Here is a 16,977-nt window from a genome sequence, read left to right as displayed (position 1 = left end):
TTAATAATAATATTTGTTCAGACTCATATATGTAAATGCACTTTTAACTTTAATAATAATATTTGTTCTTGTATCAGTGATATTTTCAGTCTGTGAATCTGTTGAACTAATTCTTCAGCAGTACATGAATATTCAAAGGTTCTGTTCAATCCAATTATCAGTCAAATATTCTCTGCTATTATCTGTATTTATCATTTCAGTTGTAATATGTCTGTTCAATAACAGTTTAGGATCATATTTGTAGTGTTTTAGTTCCAGTCAGTCTTTTATTGTGATACTGAACAAAGGTCCAAACTGCTGTCCCCGGGTCCCAACAGATCTATGTTCATCCAAACTGATCATTTCCACATTCTGATCCAATATTGATCCCAGTTGTAGTTTATCATCAGAGCTAAACCCTGTGTTTCATTTCGGATCCATTTATGATGAGAACAGCATGTTTTGGACATTTGAATAAAGTTAATAAAATGATTTTCATTTTCAGTCCCCATGTCACGCAGCAGGAATTTCAGTATTTTTACCCTTAAATGTTATTTGTGTCAGTTGTCCCATATGTCATGTGACAGTACTGACTCAGACCTATTCATACATGCGTTAAACATGGAAATCAGTTAATTAGTTTAAACACAGACACTACTGGACAGGACATGTGTCCCCGTGGCACCACTGGATCTGACCCCTTCATCAATATAAATGTAAGATTCTTACATATAATATACAACATATTACTCATAAAGCAATAATGACAGTGGTATGTCCCAAACATGAGCTCCATGAGACTTGAACCATTTTCACGGTCTTAAACTGGAATACTAGTGTCCGGTGTGTTATGCTTACACGGCACAAGTTAAATGTGGGAATGTGATCCAAATGTGGTATGGATGACAGGTGGCGCTTACATGACAGTCACATTTGTTGCTAGTGTGTGAGTGGCACATCTTATGTTTCATATTTTGACCATCAAAGGCAGCTTTTTAAATTCTGTGATAATCCTTACTTAAAATAGGCAAATTATAGTCATAATCCTGTTTCATAATCCTTACAGACTCAAACAGTCACTGGTGACCAAGACCGTCTACTGATCTAAACTGTTTAATTCCTGTTGATCCACTAATCCTATCAATCCATGTCAATAATTGGTGTAAAATACAGTTCTTCATCTTTTCATGGTCATCAATTATGACCATATTTGGACGTTCAGAGGCTCCGTAGTTACCGTGGAAACACAGTCATCTTCTCCAACATTGATTCACCAGTCAATCCCATGGAGTTGGATCAGTGCCGGTGGATGGGCACACTGGATTTATGTTCAGTTAATGACAGATTGGACTGAAAAAGACACTGTTTATTCAGTTTGATCTGTTTCTGATAGAAGAACCTGTGAATTTACTCTGAGCTTTAATGGACATCTACATGATCAGCTGATTAAATATAGGAAAAGACAGGATTTACACTGAAAAAAACTCTAAATAAAAAAGGATAATATGACAATAAATGGTGATGAAACACTAAATATAGAGAAAAAATCATTAGGGAACTGCCACAAAAACAGTACTGGGTCTTTATGGGTTAATGATTTAATAATGTGATTCAGAAACGGTCATTTCTAAATCTACATAAGAGAGAGGCAGCACTTTCTGAAGTGATTTAAGTAATTGTTTACAGGAGAACAAATAGGATGTTATTTAGAAGCAAATAAAAGATGAAAACTATGTTAATCCTACTTGTGGTTATATGTAAGAGATATGTGTGTGGTATTCACACTCAAATGTCAAGCTATTAACACTTCCCCTGACTCTGCAGACATAGCTTCCAGTCCATGTTTGGCTCCACACACACTGCACTTAAATGTCAACCATATTCTGGTTGTTGGCCAATACAATCTTTAAATGTCACAGGCATTAGTCTTCAGAGTCCTTAAAATGACTTGTGAAAATGGTCAACTGAAATGATCACCTAATGGAGTGACCTAAGAATGTAATGAGCTGTAAGAGCTTATGTGATGACAAAGGAGATTGATTCAGACATATTTTATCTTATAGTCTGTTTTAATTCTCTTTTATTTATTGATACCTACGTATTTATGTATTTGTTTACTGGTATCTTCTTACGTTATTGTCTCGTTGTTTATGCTGATTTAGGTGTGAGAACATTTTTTAATCCTCTCTGGGTTTTTGGTCTCATTTGCACAACTCTTATTTAGATTTTTGTTTCTGTTTTTGTATCTTTTTTTTTTATTGTGTAAGATAAAATTAATTTAAAAGATACTTCAAAATAAGGCCACAGCACACCTCTAGGTAATGAAAAATGCATTTTAAAATGAATTTTGATTTGTTATTTCGAATGATCATTTAGAGGTAATTCATTCCTTTGTATTTGAATGGCATGCTGGAATACATTCCAGAATAGTTTTATTTTTGTTTTTTTCTGCAAGCTGAAACCTAATGCATTTTTCCCAGGACCATGTAGGTGCTCCACTGACTTAAAAGTTATGTTATATTTGGACCTTAACCCTTTCATGCATGATGTCCACATGAGTGGACACAGCTGAACTGACTGTCTAAAGGGTTCTAAAGGTAATATAGTCCAAACCACATGGGGGCAGTCTGTGTAGACCCTCAGACAGACAATGAACTAAAGGATCATCTGAGCTGGAGAATGTGGACAGTGAACCTCCTCAGACCCACACATGGGTTTACTGTCCACCATTGGACAAGAGGTTCAGGGATTTATTAAAAAAAAACAAAACAAAACAAAACTGTACACTGCACAGGACATTCCATAAAAAAAAAAAAAAAAGTGCATCTGAACTAACTGTTGCATCATGATGTTTCCAATATCAGCAATTATTAAGTTAAAAGAAGCCCAAACTTGTCCTTTCCTGAGTCTGAGGAGGTTAAATATCTTCTTAAGAAAACTATATTTTTAAAAAGTTCAAAATGCATTTCAACTTTAGCCTAATTTTGAGAATAAAATCAATCTAAAAAAAAAACTCCAGGTACTTTTCTTCAGAATTCATGCATGAAAAGGTTAAGACATGAAAGGAATACAGACATCATTGTAAGGGCTGAACAGCTTTGCTGTTTATTGTTTCATTCATTCATCATGTATGACCAACATTCAGCGTACTTTACTCAGCAGCTTCTTTTCCCTGTAAGAAGCAGATAAATGGTTTTTATGAGTTCAGAAGAATTAAAAAGAGACTTTGGAAATTTTTTAAATACAGTTTTAAAATGTATTCTTATTAAGTAATAATTATGAAAAGCTGTTAAAAATCCTATAGAACTGTGAGTATAGTATAATCACTGCCAATTGTCTAGACCAACAGTGACATAACTTGATATTTTAAATCAAACACAGGCATTTACCTTGCCAGAGTCCCGGCTCTTGGCTCTCAGCTTGTTGACCTGGGACTCAGCAATGTCAGCACGTTCCTCAGCTTCCTCCAGCTCATGCTGAATCTTCCTGCACTTGGACAGATGAACATTGGCCTGCTCCTCCTGTGATCCAGAACATTAGAATATTAACATTCTACACAACCTGTAGGTGTATCTATAGTCAAAGTGTCATTTTTGAGTCCTCGTAGTCAAATGCACGTACCGCTTCCTCAGCCTGCCTCTTGTAGGCCTTCACCTTCAGCTGCAGCTTGTCAACCAGATCCTGGAGCCTAGCCATATTTTTCTTATCCTCCTCAGTCTGTCATCCAAATTAAACAGGTTTATATTTGCATATTACTGCATAAGGTCTTGGTTGATTCATACATGTTATATTCTAAAGGTTACACATACCTGGTAGGTGAGCTCCTTGACTCTCCTCTCGTATTTGCGGACACCCTTAACAGCATCTGCTCCACGTCTCTGTTCAGCCTCAACCTCTGTCTCCAGCTCACGGACCTGCAGAATAATAATGAAATTTTGGGGTTAAAAGTTAAAGTACATATTTTAATTTTAGTACGCTTCACAACATTTTTACATCATTTTCTTACCCTGGATTCCAGTTTCTGCAGCTGCTTCTTGCCACCCTTCATGGCCAAGTTCTCAGCCTCATCCAGACGGTGCTGCAGGTCCTTCACAGCAACCTCCAGGTTCTTCTTCATCCTCTCCAGATGAGCGCTAGTGTCCTGCTCCTTCTTCAGCTCCTCAGCCATCATGGCGGCCTACAAAACGCAAAATTAAATGTTATCCAAAAAGGTCATGAAAATTGATCATGCATAAATGATGGACAGCAAGTCAAATTAGAACATACATCAGTGATGGCCTTCTTGGCCTTATCCTCAGCATTCCTGGCTTCCTGAATGGTGTCATCTACTTCACTCTGGATCTGAACCAGGTCAGCCTCAAGCTTCTTCTTAGTGTTCAGCAGGCTGGTGTTCTGTTGAGTATTGAAAATATAGTTGGTGTAAGTCACATATCTGATATAGTCTTGTTACATTAATATAGTCAACATGTAAAAATTGCTGTCACATTATACCTGAGAGTGCAGAAGTCCAACACGCTCACTGGCATCAACCAGCTCCTGTTCAGCGACCTTGCGGCCTCTCTCTGTCTGCTCCAGAGCAGCCCTCAGCTCCTCAATTTCTGAAACCATGAGACCATTTCTACGATCCACCATGGCAGCTTGTTCCTTGAGGTCATCCTGTGCTCTGACAGCATCATCAAGGTGCAGTTGGGCATCCTGGTTGAAAGCAAGTAAAGAGGTTTATGTACATATAAGAATGTGACTTCATTAATCCAAGTCTTCATAACCACATTGATTGTCATTATACCTTGAGCTGTGCCTGCACATTCCTCAGCTGCTTCTGGGACTCAGCAGCCTGGCGATTGGCGTGGCTCAACTGAATCTCCATCTCGTTGAGATCTCCCTCCATCTTCTTCTTGATTCTCAGGGCATCATTCCTGCTCCTGACCTCAGAGTCCAGAGTGCTCTGCATGGAGTCAATCACCCTCTGGCTGTTCCTCTTGATCTGCTCCATCTCTTCATCTTTCTCTGCCAGCTTCCTGTCCACCTCACCCTTAATCTGGTTGAGCTCCAACTGGACACGCAGGATCTTAGACTCTTCATGTTCCAGAGTTCCCTAAACATATCGAGGCATAAGATGTAAATTTTCAGAGCTTTATAGTACAAAGTTGTCTATATCATATAGTTGTCCATCCATCCATCCATCCATCCATTGTCTTCCGCTTGGAGAACCGGGTCGTGGGGGCAACAGTCTAAGCAGGGATGCCCAGACTTTCCTCTCCTCAGACACCTCCTCCAGTTCTTCAGGGGGGACCCCGAGGCGTTCCCAGGTCATCCAAGAGACATAGTCTCTCCAGTGTGTCCTAGGTCTTCCCCAAGGCCTCCTCCCGGCGGGACATGCCCAGAACACCTCCCCAGGGAGGCGTCCAGGAGGCATCCAAAACAGATGCCCGAGCCACCTCAGCTGGCCCCTCTCAACGTGGAGGAGCAGCGGCTCTACTCTGAGCTCCTACCTGGTCACTGAGCTCCTCACCCTATCCCTAAGGGTGCACCCAGCCACCCTACGGAGGAAACTCATTTCGACTGCTTGTATCCTTTCGGTCAAGACCCATAGCTCACGACCATAGATGAAGGTAGGAACGTAGACTGACTGGTAAATCGAGAGCTTCGCTTTTTGGCTCAGCTCCTTCTTCACCACGACTGACCGATACAGCAACCGCATATCATATAGTTGTCCAAGTTAATAAATCTCACCTCAGCTTCCTCAAGAGCTGTCTGGATCTCAGACTTCTCAGTCTCCACCTGCTTCTTGGCCTTCTCCAGTTCATGGATGCTCTTGCCAGTCTCACCAATCTGTTCTGTCAGATCTGAGATCTCCTCTACAAAGAAATGTGTTTGAATGTGTCATAATATTAGAATTCAACACAAACAAAAATTATCCCCTTATGTGTATTATGCTATCAAACTGTTCAATAATGTGTTCCAAACTCACGCTGCAGGTTCTTGTTTTCACGCTTCATAGTCTCCAGCTGATCCAGAGCTTCCTCATAGGAGTTCTTCATCTTGAAGAGCTCAGTGCCAAGAGTACGAGCCTCCTTCTGAGCTCCCTCCAGCTCTGCCTGACCCTCCTCATACTTCTGCTTCCACTCTGCCAACACCTGAATTACATGTTGAATATTTTACTCCAAGTATTGAACAATGGGAACACATATGTTTCTGATTGTTTATATAGCCTGGCCAAAAGCAAAAATAAATTTCTTGTACCTTGTCAAAGTTCCTCTGCTTCTTGTCCAGGTTGGCGGCCAGGCCATTAGCTCTCTCCACATCAATCATGAGGTCCTCCACTTCACTCTGGAGCCTCTGTTTGGTTTTCTCCAGAGAAGCACACTTGGAATTCACTGCCTCAATCTGTTCCTCAGCCTCCTGAAGGCGCTGGGCAAGCTTTTTCCTGTTAACATGCAATTTGATGTAGGTGAATATTCACTTGTCATCAGAAATAAAAGGAGGTTTATTATTTTAGAGGCTTATCATTTTCATCCTTTTAAAAAATAGTATTATTCTGCAGTTCGCAGTTTTATGCTGATCTTCTGAACAAGCCATTGAGTGGTCAAATTTTACTCACTTTGCCTCCTCAAGCTCCTCAGTGCGCTGGATGGCATCAGTTTCATACTTAGTTCTCCACTGAGCCACCTCACCGTTTGCCTTAGACATTCCACGCTGCAGCTCAGCCTTGGCCTCCTGCTCCTCCTCAAACTGCTCCCTCAGCAGATCGCAGTCATGGCGGGCTGACTGAACTGCATGGGCAAGAGCATTCTTTGCCTGTGAAAAGAAAAAGTGTTAAGTGCTTAAAATGATGAATAACACTTGAGCATGGTATTAGCATCCATTTGTTCATGTTTGTTTACCTTAACTTCCTCCTCAATCTGTCTCTTGAGCTCCTCAATCTGCTGTGTGAAGGCCTGTTTGCCTCTGGTCAGCTGAGATACCAGAGCTTCTTTCTCCTCAATTTGACGGCCAAATTCACCTTGGGTTAAAGATATCATGATCCATCAGTTTCTGATCAGTTATAGAATATCTGTATTCTATTTTCACAGACAACTTCAACGTACCATTTTCTGTCAGGAGACGTGCTTTCTGTGCACCTAGGTCATTGTTTTGACGGACGTTTTCATCATTCTTGGTCTTCAGTTCACTAAGTTGGTCCTCAAGAGTACGGCACATCTTTTCCAGATTTCCCTGAAGAGTGAAAGGGGTTAGCATAACTGACGTCACTCATTTAGTTTTGTGCAAAACATTTCAACTTAAAACAATTTGAAGCATTATGTACCTTTGCTTTGGCAACAGCCTCCATGTTGCTTGAGAGGTCATCAATCTCCATCTTGTATTCACTCTTTTCCTTCTCCAGCTTCTGCTTGACACGCTGGAGGTTGTCGATCTGCTCTCCCAGCTCGGCAACGCTGTCGGCCTGCTTCTTGCGCAGAGCAGCAGCAGTGGCCTCATGCTGAAGGGTGGACTCCTCAAGATCACGGCGGAGCTTCTGGAATTCAGCCTCGCGCTTCTTGTTCATTTCAATCTGAGCAGCAGTGGCACCACCAGCCTCCTCCAACCTCTCACTGATCTCCTCAAGTTCCCTGGAGAGGTCAGCTCTCTGCTTCTCAACCTTGGCACGAGCAGCACGCTCAGCCTCGATCTCCTCCTCCAGCTCCTCAATACGGGCCTGTAGATGAAGGATGATTAACAGGAAACAGTTTTGCTTTCAAAAACACCTCGTCTATGCAATAGACTAGAACTTTGTATAACACATCATATACGTCACCTGAAGCTCCTTGATCTTCTTCTGAAGCTGAGCCCCCATTGACTGTTCATCCTCAATCTTGCTGAGGAGCTGGCTGATTTCAAAGTCTTTCCTGTGAAAATGAGCAAAGGCAACAGCTGTGATAAAACTTCCCAGTTATAGACCTGGAATCTTCAAGATGTTGTTCCCTAAATAGAAATATTAGCAATGAACAGTTAGTATAGTAGTAGTTTCATTACTTCTTCAGTTTCTCCTCTGACTGCTGCTTATCATTCTCAAGATCCATGATGGACTCCTGAGCCAGTTTCAGGTCACCCTCAAGCTTCCTCTTGGCTCTCTCCAGGTCCATGCGCAGCTTCTTCTCTTGTTCCAGTGATCCCTCAAGCTGCACAGATGAACAAATGTTTAACTATCAAACTCTAAAAGAATGTCTTTGTTCCAGTTTGAAGTGAATTTGATACTTACATCATCAACTTGCTGCTCAAGCTTGGTCTTGGCCTTGGTCAGAGTGTTGACTTTGTCCTCCTCAGCCTGCAGGTCATCAAGAGTTTGCTGATGAGCCTCCTGGAGGGCTTTCTTCTCCTTGGTCAGCTTGGCAATACTCTCATCCTGAGAGGCCATCTCCTCAGTCAGGTTCTTCACCTGTGTTTGGAAGAGCAGCATTGTCATGACATGGTGATTCTTGTCCTTTTCCAGTATGTTCAGCACCATGGGAGGCCGAGCCTTCAGCCACTCTGCTCCTCAGCTCTGGAACTCCCTCCCACTATCCATCCGTAACTGTGAGTCTCTCCCCACATTCAAATCCAGACTCAAAACTCACCTTTTCAGAATAGCCTACCCCCCATAAGCTCTAATCTCCATTCTACTACTTCATTTCTATATGTAGTAATTATTTGTTTTAATCTGTTTATTTCTTTGTATTTTATGGATTGTTTGTTTTATCTTGTTGTACAGTGTCCTTGGGTGTCTTGAAAGGCGCTTATAAATAAAATGTATTATTATTATTATTATGTTCTCAGTCTGTAGATGAGTATGTTCAAACCTTGTTCTCAGTGGCATGTTTCTCCTTCTCCACTTTAGCCAAGGTGAGCTCCAGGTCATCAATGTCCTTCTTGAGCTCAGAGCATTCATCTTCCAACTTCCTCTTCTTGGCAGTAAGCTCAGCATTGATTTCCTCTTCATCCTCCAGTCTCTCAGTAGTCTCTTTGAGTTTGGCCTCCAGCTGAATCTTACTCTTAATGAGTCCCTCACACCTCTCCTCAGCATCATTGAGATTCTCAGATTCCTAAATCATGTTAAATATACATGTCAGCATTGCAACACTGTAGAGAAATCATGCAAGAAAGACGTGGTCTTCCATGGTGCACTTACAGATGCTACTTGCAGCTGCAGATCGTTCTTCTCCTGAATAAGAGACACCATCTTCTCTTCCAGTTCCTTCTTCTTGGCCAGAGCAGCAGCCAAGTCTGTTGTCATCTTTTCATAGTTCTCTTTCATCTGGGCCAGCTCCTTCTCAGTTTCAGCACTCTTCAGAAGAGGCTTGATCTTGTAGTACACCTTCATCCATGGCCAGTGTTTGACATTCATGAATGAGCGGACATTGTACTGGATGGTGTAGATGGCATCCCTATAGAAAAGAAGTTCATGTTGTGAAGTATTTCATTAGATGATTTTCATAGTCAGTAATTTTTTAATTCAATTTTTTAAACCTACCTTCTGGCCGTCATCTTCACAAACTCTGTCCTCATGAGGTAAGCACGGCAGAGAGCCTGAGTCATGGTGACCAGAGCTGCAAGTTTGTCATCTCTCATCTCCTCAAGGGTACCCAGCAGACCAGCTTTGAAGAACACCTGATTGAATGAGAAATAACTTAGAACATGTATGTGACAAATGAAATAAAGACAGGAATATTTGGAGAGAACAGTAATGGAATGACATACAGCAAAGGTCTGGCCATCTAGGTATCAAACCTTGGACTTTCTGCTCAGTGCGTTTGTAAAGTCCCCTACCCTCTAATAATGCTTTTTTTAAATGTAAATCACCGTTTTGACTTGCATCTGAAGTCACATCAAGACACAACAACTTCTAAGTCCTTTTGAATCAGCTGAATTAAAATTTATGTCCCCCAATTTTATTAAACTTTTTAATCATAGGAAGAATGAATTTGGGGACCTCAGTGATTTAAAAGAAACATCTAAATACTGTCAAAAAAGATCATTACCTTTACATTTACAACACAAAATTTTGCTTATTTACCTTGGTGTGTCCAAATCTGTACTGATCATGATCCACATCAATTGATCCCAACAGTTTCTCTGAGGCTTTCTTGTTGTCAATGAACTGACCCTCTGGGATGACGCTGGCATTCAGTACCTTGTATCTTTTTATTTGAAACATTCATTAGTAAATGTAAGCAAATGTGAAGAACAGTGTAGAATAATCTGAATACATTTTTTGAGAATGCATTCAGTTTTACCTTTGCTTGAAGTCACCGTAGAGGATTCTGCTGGGGAAACCTTTTCTGCAGATTCTGATACCCTCCAGCACACCGTTACACCTGAGCTGGTGGATGACCAGGAAGTTCTCCATCAAACCTGAAACAAAATGAATCCCCTTAAAACTATTCCAATTATTCTCATCTTCATCCATTAGACTCCTAAAAGTCTCTCTCTCTGTACCTGGAGTCTTGGACTCATTGGGAATCAGGCAACGCACAAAGTGAGGATGGGTGCTCCTCAAGTTGGTCATCAGTTTGCCCAAGTTCTCCTGTGAACCCAAGTTAAGACCATTTGTCATGAAAAGGAGCAAATATCACTTCAATCTCAACTGAGAATTAATATGTCTGTTACAGCTCACCCTGAACTGTGAAGACACAGTCTGCATGGAACCACCCTTCTTCTTGCCTCCCTTCTTGCCGCCGCCACCGGCCTCTTTTTTAGTTGGTTTTTAAAGTGAACACAAGGTATTAGTGGGATAAAACATTTTTCAAACACATGAAGTTGATTCAAAATAAACACAGACATCATTGAGCATTTGTTTAACTTTTCTCTACTTAATATCATACCCTCAACAACAGGGGGATACAGCACAGCCAGCAGTTTCATAGAAGACTTCTGGTAAAGCTGCAGAACAGACTCGTTCAGTGGGTCCTTGTTCTTGTCCAGCCAGCCAGCGATGTTGTAGTCCACAGTACCAGCATAGTGCACCAGTGAGAAGTGGGCCTCAACCTTGCCCTTGGCAGGCTTTGGCTTCTCAAATGCTTTGCATTTGCCAAGATGCTGGTCATACAGCTTGTTCTTAAAGGATGTGTCTGTAGCCTTGGGGAACATGCACTCCTCTTCAAGGATGGAGAAGATGCCCATGGGCTGGATAAAAATACAAAGAAAACCCGTATATAAATAAACCAGTGTTTAGTGGATGATTTCATACAAACAACAGTCATCTATGGTCAGAAACTAAATACCTACCTTTTCAATCAGCTCAATACAGGCAGCCAAGTCCATACCGAAGTCAATGAACTCCCAGATAATACCCTCCTTCTTGTACTCCTCTTGCTCCAGGACGAACATGTGGTGGTTGAAGAACTGCTGCAGCTTCTCATTAGTGAAGTTGATGCACAGCTGCTCCAAGGTGTTGAACTGTAGAAGGAAATTAACCAATAAAATTTCACACAAGGTATAAGAGACACTGATGCCGACTTGTAAGGACGGAAACTTACGTCAAAGATCTCAAATCCAGCAATATCCAAGACACCAATGAAGAAGTTCCTGGCTTGTTTAGTGTCCAGCATCTGGTTGATACGGACGACCATCCACAAGAACATCCTTTCATAAATAGACTTGGCCAGAGCAGTCACAGAGTTCAGCACCTGAAAAACATATCATAGATATTTGGTGATCATGGGATACAATACAACTCTTGTTTGGGCACAGTGTGCATGTTCTTCCCATATATCCAACATGACTTGTTTACATACAAGGTGTTTCTTACCTGAGGAACAGTCTGTCCCTTGGTGACAAACTCATTTCCGACCTTGACTCTGGGATAGCACAAAGCCTTCAGCATGTCAGCAGAGTTCAGGCCCAGCAGGTAAGCAACCTTGTCAGCATCTGAATGTAGTGTGTAGTAATGAATGTTAGTTCTAATACATAGCAAAAAAATTGAATGTCATGAATTTTACCCACAAATGTTGTAATGCATAATCATTTGGACTCACCCTCTGTGCCATCTGGCTCAGCCTGCTCCTCACGCTGCTTCTGCTTGAACTTCATGTTACCATGGTGAATAACAGCACCAGTCAGTTTGTAGATGCTCACCTTCTCCTCACCAGTGAAGCCCAGGATATCAATAGCATTCTGTGTTCAAAAGAGGTTTTCATACCAAGGATAAGGACCATTGAATCATACAGTAAAGAGGGACTTTGACAAAATGGATGACTCACATCAGTGGCTTCCAGCTCAACTTTGTCATCAATACTGGCCACAGTGATTTGACCCATGCTGATCATGGGGAAGTCGTAGGGGTTTGTTGTGATGAGTGCCATATCTGACAACCAAAGAACGTTTATAAGAAGTCAGTAATTCTTCTAAATACGACTTCTTTTGAAACATTACAGTGACTGAGTGTGCTCACCAATCAGCTCAGGCTTGTGGTTGGTCATCATCTGGTAGAAGATATGGTAGCCTCTCTCATCAGGAAGCTGGAATGTCACTCTAGACTTCTCCAGCAGATCTGCAGATTTCATATGTTCCAGTTTAACCCAATTTACGCCACATTTTGAGAGGTTATCTTTTGTGTGAAAACCACAATAAAAATGTTGTACTTACAAGTCTCAATATCAGCACTGGACAGTTTACCAGTTGTGCCGAAATGGATTCTGATGAATTTACCCTGTTTGGATAAAAGTAACATTTATTATGTCATTGCAGTAGAAACACTATTAAACATTCTCCACCATCTTGAAGTCCTTCATACTTACAAAACGAGAGGAGTTGTCGTTCCTCACAGTTTTGGCATTACCATAGGCCTCCAGCAGAGGGTTGGCTGCAATAATCTGATCCTCCAGTGAGCCCTGTAAATTGGTTCAGAATTCTTATTAGACAACTGCTCCTTCATCTTATCATAAATAAATAAATAAACCTGGGATTTAGCTGTAATGACATACCTGCATCTTTCCTGGTGTTGCGTCCTTGGCCTTCTGTGGAGATGTTGAGATTGTTGCAAAGTACTGGATGACACGTTTCGTGTTCACAGTCTTTCCAGCACCAGACTCTCCACTGGGCATGAAAAAGAGGTTTGTAAGAATTTGAACACAATATTTTACATTGTCTGAAAAAAGTTAGCAAATGTGTTACTTACGTGATCAAGACCGACTGGTTCTCCCTATCTGTCAGCATGTTCTGGAAAGCATTGTCAGAGACAGAGAAGATGTGGGGTGGAGCCTCCATACGCTTCTTGCCTCTGTAGGCACTGACAACTTCAGCATCGTACACTGGGAGCCACTTGTAGGGGTTCACAGTGACGCAGAACAAGCCAGAGTAGGTCTGAAACACAGAATTCAAGTCCAGTTGAGTTTTCCAGTACTGCCCCTTTGAATCCATTTACTTATTCACTGAGATGGTCTTACGTAGATCATCCATGCTGCATAACGCTCTTTGAGGTTATAAAGCACAGAGGCTTCATTGAGGTGGGTCATCATGGCCATGTCCTCAATTTTGTCGAACTTGGGGGGGTTCATTGGAGAGACCTCATCGTCTTTAACTGTTCTTTCCTGTAAGAGAACATTCGCCACAGTAAGAACAAATAAACTTCAGTGCCCTTTTAATTTTACTGTAAGATACTTACGTCTTCAGTTCCCAGAATCTTGACAGTGGCTTTGCCACCATCCCTCTTGAGAACTGTTGCCTTCAGGTACAGCTCATCTTTATCAGGGACGTAGCAGGCAGTCTTGGCATCAAAAGGTTTGTTCTGAGCCTCAATTCTCTCCTTCTCTGGCTTACGGAGGTAAATGGCGGCCTTGCCGTAAACGGCCATCTCCGCGTCCGTACTCATGGTGGCGGATTATGTCTACCAGACCAAAAAAAAAAAATACATTTTTAGTACATCTAACACAGTCTTCAACTGTTAAGTTTTATTTTTTACTCGACCAAATACCAAACAAGTACCAAAGTTCTGCCCCTTCCCTTTTGTGGCCTGAGTCCTTTAGAAAATATATATAATCTGTAAAATTATAAATTGTAAAATAAGTCATTTTTTCATCCTCTCTGCCTTCTCTCATCCTTTACATATATATTTGTCATATATATTATTAGTTATTTAAAGGATCCTTTTAGAAGTCTAGAAGTTGGAGTTTTTTGTGGAACTGAAAATATGGAAGTATGAAGAGTCGTTCCTGTCTCTCTTCACAATCTGGTCAGTTTTGTTGAAGATGTCTCTGCAGCTTCAATGTGAAGAAACTTGTCGTTACTTACACCTGTTTTAATACTTTTTCACATTGCTCTTGAAATTTGAGGAGAAATTTACCAAATATACCAAGGGATCAGCTCCTCTGGTGTTGGGAACATGAATGTCTTACAGTCCTTTTTGCTTTGACACTAAACTAGATGATTTACCATCTTTCCCACGAACTGTGGCTTTCTTGGCTCATAACATTATGTTTTAAAGTTGTAAATAGTGACATAATTCTCCACCGATGGCTGTCTGTAGTTTTTCCAATGTTTCGTCCTATGGGGCCCACTGGAAGGGGTGGGGCTTCAGCTCTATACAGCATCACCTCCCAATCATACAGTTTTGCCATCACAGCTGCCTGTTTACTCTGTTCACTTCTGTTTAATCAAATGAAAAATAATCAAAATTAAAGAAAAAAAAAATCTTTGTGCTTACCTTACACGTACTCTGGGTGAAAAGAATGTTTTATTTCACAATCCTGTTTAAAAAAACAAACAAAAAAATATTTAGTTAGTAAAGGACCAAATAGAATATGTTGATAATAATAATGTAAATTTTACTCTGTGTCAATTTAACACAGAAAGTATGTTTGCTTTTTACTTCAAAATCTGTTACAATTGTATAAATTCAAGAAAAAAAGCGGAAAAACAAGTGTAATGTTAAATCCCCAGAGAGACCCTCACCACAGGCAGGAACTTCACTGGTCTTCTTCCACACAGTCTGAGGCTCCTCTGGGACCCCTTATATTCAGTCTGGTTTGCTTACAAAGCAAAGGTTAAAGCAGGCCAACCAGCCAAATATGGTGAGGATGACAACTGCTTCTGGGAGCCTTTGACATATTTGTGCTCGATCTAAATTTGGAAGAAATGTCTACTTAGTTACCTTTAGAGTGGTTTAGAAAATTATGTTTTTAAATTGTATTTGATGCAAAAGTAGCAATTAAAATGTGATATTAATTAGGTTAGGTCTCTTTAGGGAATGAAATTAGTCCATTCATGTGTTACACTTCCATGTAATATCCCCAAATCAAACATATCCTTTTGCTTTTATCCTTTTCTTTTTTTTTTCTTTTAGCAAAGCTCATCTTGAATTTTCTAAATGTCATAAGTGAGCAGGACATTTTTTTTTAGTTATTCAATTAAACCTTCTGTAGTTGTAGTTATTGTTGTGTCTCACCAATACATTTTATATTTGGATATTTTATACTAATATATTTTTAAATTTATTTTTCTACTTTGTTTTAGACTTTGACGTGCAAGCGGCACAGAAGTTGATGGTTTCAGATTTTCTTCTGACACAAGTTAAGTGAATATGTGTGTTTGTCATTTCTAATATGTTCATATACATTTATTTCATATAAATTTGTCATGGAAGCAGACAGGTAGTTCTAATAAGCATGTGAAAATATAAATTGAATATAATCCATTTTAATTTCATTTTAATTATAAGATGCACTTTTTCATGTCTTCTACATATTTTAACTTTTTAACTTTAATTTTACATTTTTATTTTTAATAAACCTGCACTTAATGATTTCTCTTCCCACCTTTTCGCAGGAGTTTTGTCATCAAAGGCCCTTCTCCCCCACATAAAAATTCTGTGACGTCTTGTTCAGGCTGATTCAGTGAGTTTATTTGCGCCTCTTGACAGACTGTATTCGGCGCTCTAGTGAACACATGTTATGTATCTGTTGTCCACTATGACTCTGTCCCCGTCACAGTGGATGTGGAAGGGGTGGGAGGCTCCTGGGGGTTGACCTTACAGCAGTTTAGCGCTTTAAAGATTTTCACACTCTGTAAATGTGCTTCATGAGACAAGAGATAAAGTCCCATGAGCGTTTGTAGAATTTGTTGAAGAACAGATAACGTCAATTTCAAGCTGCAGAGACAAATACATCCTACGAATTTTTATAAAAAGAGTGTTTTATAGTGATATCTTGGTTTTTAACCAATTATTCAAATAACAGGATATGAATGAGTGGTATATAAAGGCAAGTGTTTTCATATTAATAATCAAACCAGCTATGTTCTGTCTTTTCAGAGACACCCTTTATCCTGGTATCATTACTGGGATCTAAGTAATGCAGCAATAAATTTAATACTCATTTAATACCAACCAAAACGTCATCCCATGCAATTTTGCGCCTATAAAAATGTCTTTAATATTTGTAAGATAATATCTGAAGAAATGAACATTAAAGGGTGTTATTGTCAGGCCTTTTTTTTTAACAGAAATGAGAAGATGGCATTGAATGTGATCAGTTTAAGTAATTCCTGTGCTCAAGGCTCCAGACTAAAGCACTGATTGTTTTATTTTATTCTGTCTGTATGATTATCTGATATTCAAGTGAAAGCTGCCAGTTGATTTATGACCTGAAAGCCTTTCTCTCTCAACACTCCTCATTTCGTAACATAGTTGAGTTTTATTTATGGCAGCTTATATTTTAAAGGGGAAAATAAAGGATCATGAAGGACATTATTATTGACACAGGCTAACGTGTTAAAAGCCATTTTATGATATGTTATGCTAGCGGACGTATACAGAAATTCTTTCTTTATATGTTTCCTTGTGGGCTGGCCCTAAAAATGGTATGGGCTCCTTATCTCATTACACCAGCTCATTGTAATTGGAGAGCTGCCAGAGCAAAAAAGAATGAAGGAAGAAGCAAGAGGACAAGTCAAAGGTCAGATGTGCTGTCTTATACCCGGAGGGTGCAGGGGTGGGGGTGGGGGGTTGCTGTCAGGCTACAGGACACTTGTTGCACTTTCTTCAAACAG

General features: G+C 40.3%; 1 protein-coding gene and 1 pseudogene across 1 annotated transcript; one reads left to right on the top strand and one right to left on the bottom strand.

Moving 5' to 3' along the window:
* LOC115421684 (CCR4-NOT transcription complex subunit 1-like) overlaps nt 1-16,977 on the top strand; it is a 969,367-nt pseudogene that overhangs the window by 210,313 nt on the left and 742,077 nt on the right.
* LOC115421685 (myosin heavy chain, fast skeletal muscle-like) lies at nt 3,062-13,804 on the bottom strand. Its single transcript, XM_030137689.1, has 38 exons — nt 13,598-13,804; nt 13,380-13,523; nt 13,112-13,296; nt 12,918-13,029; nt 12,732-12,824; nt 12,580-12,643; nt 12,386-12,484; nt 12,195-12,298; nt 11,970-12,108; nt 11,744-11,862; nt 11,472-11,621; nt 11,221-11,391; nt 10,818-11,118; nt 10,610-10,683; nt 10,432-10,519; nt 10,230-10,347; nt 10,010-10,133; nt 9,467-9,603; nt 9,125-9,380; nt 8,796-9,038; nt 8,219-8,395; nt 7,993-8,138; nt 7,775-7,865; nt 7,286-7,675; nt 7,068-7,194; nt 6,864-6,982; nt 6,581-6,777; nt 6,223-6,406; nt 5,951-6,116; nt 5,713-5,837; nt 4,766-5,074; nt 4,471-4,674; nt 4,246-4,371; nt 3,986-4,156; nt 3,789-3,893; nt 3,601-3,696; nt 3,369-3,500; nt 3,062-3,151 (listed from the first exon to the last, which is right to left on the bottom strand). Exons 1-38 carry the CDS (start codon nt 13,802-13,804, stop codon nt 3,131-3,133), a joined length of 5,814 nt encoding a protein of 1,937 aa, XP_029993549.1. The 3' UTR covers nt 3,062-3,130.

This window comes from Sphaeramia orbicularis, chromosome 6, assembly GCF_902148855.1.
Source record: "Sphaeramia orbicularis chromosome 6, fSphaOr1.1, whole genome shotgun sequence".
NCBI classification, from domain to species: Eukaryota; Metazoa; Chordata; class Actinopteri; order Kurtiformes; family Apogonidae; genus Sphaeramia; species Sphaeramia orbicularis.
The sequence above is the reverse complement of the archived record's forward strand: the minus strand, read 5'-3'. Positions and strand labels throughout refer to the sequence as shown.

Excerpts from the sequence above, each read along its gene's own strand:
- LOC115421685 (XM_030137689.1), bottom strand. The coding sequence starts at position 13,804 with ATGAGTACGGACGCGGAGATGGCCGTTTACGGCAAGGCCGCCATTTAC. Across the intron at positions 12,825-12,917 it reads CAACACCAGGAAAGATGCAG|GGCTCACTGGAGGATCAGAT; the intron begins GTATGTCATTAC and ends ACCAATTTACAG. Across the intron at positions 6,983-7,067 it reads ACGTCTCCTGACAGAAAATG|GTGAATTTGGCCGTCAAATT; the intron begins GTACGTTGAAGT and ends CTTTAACCCAAG.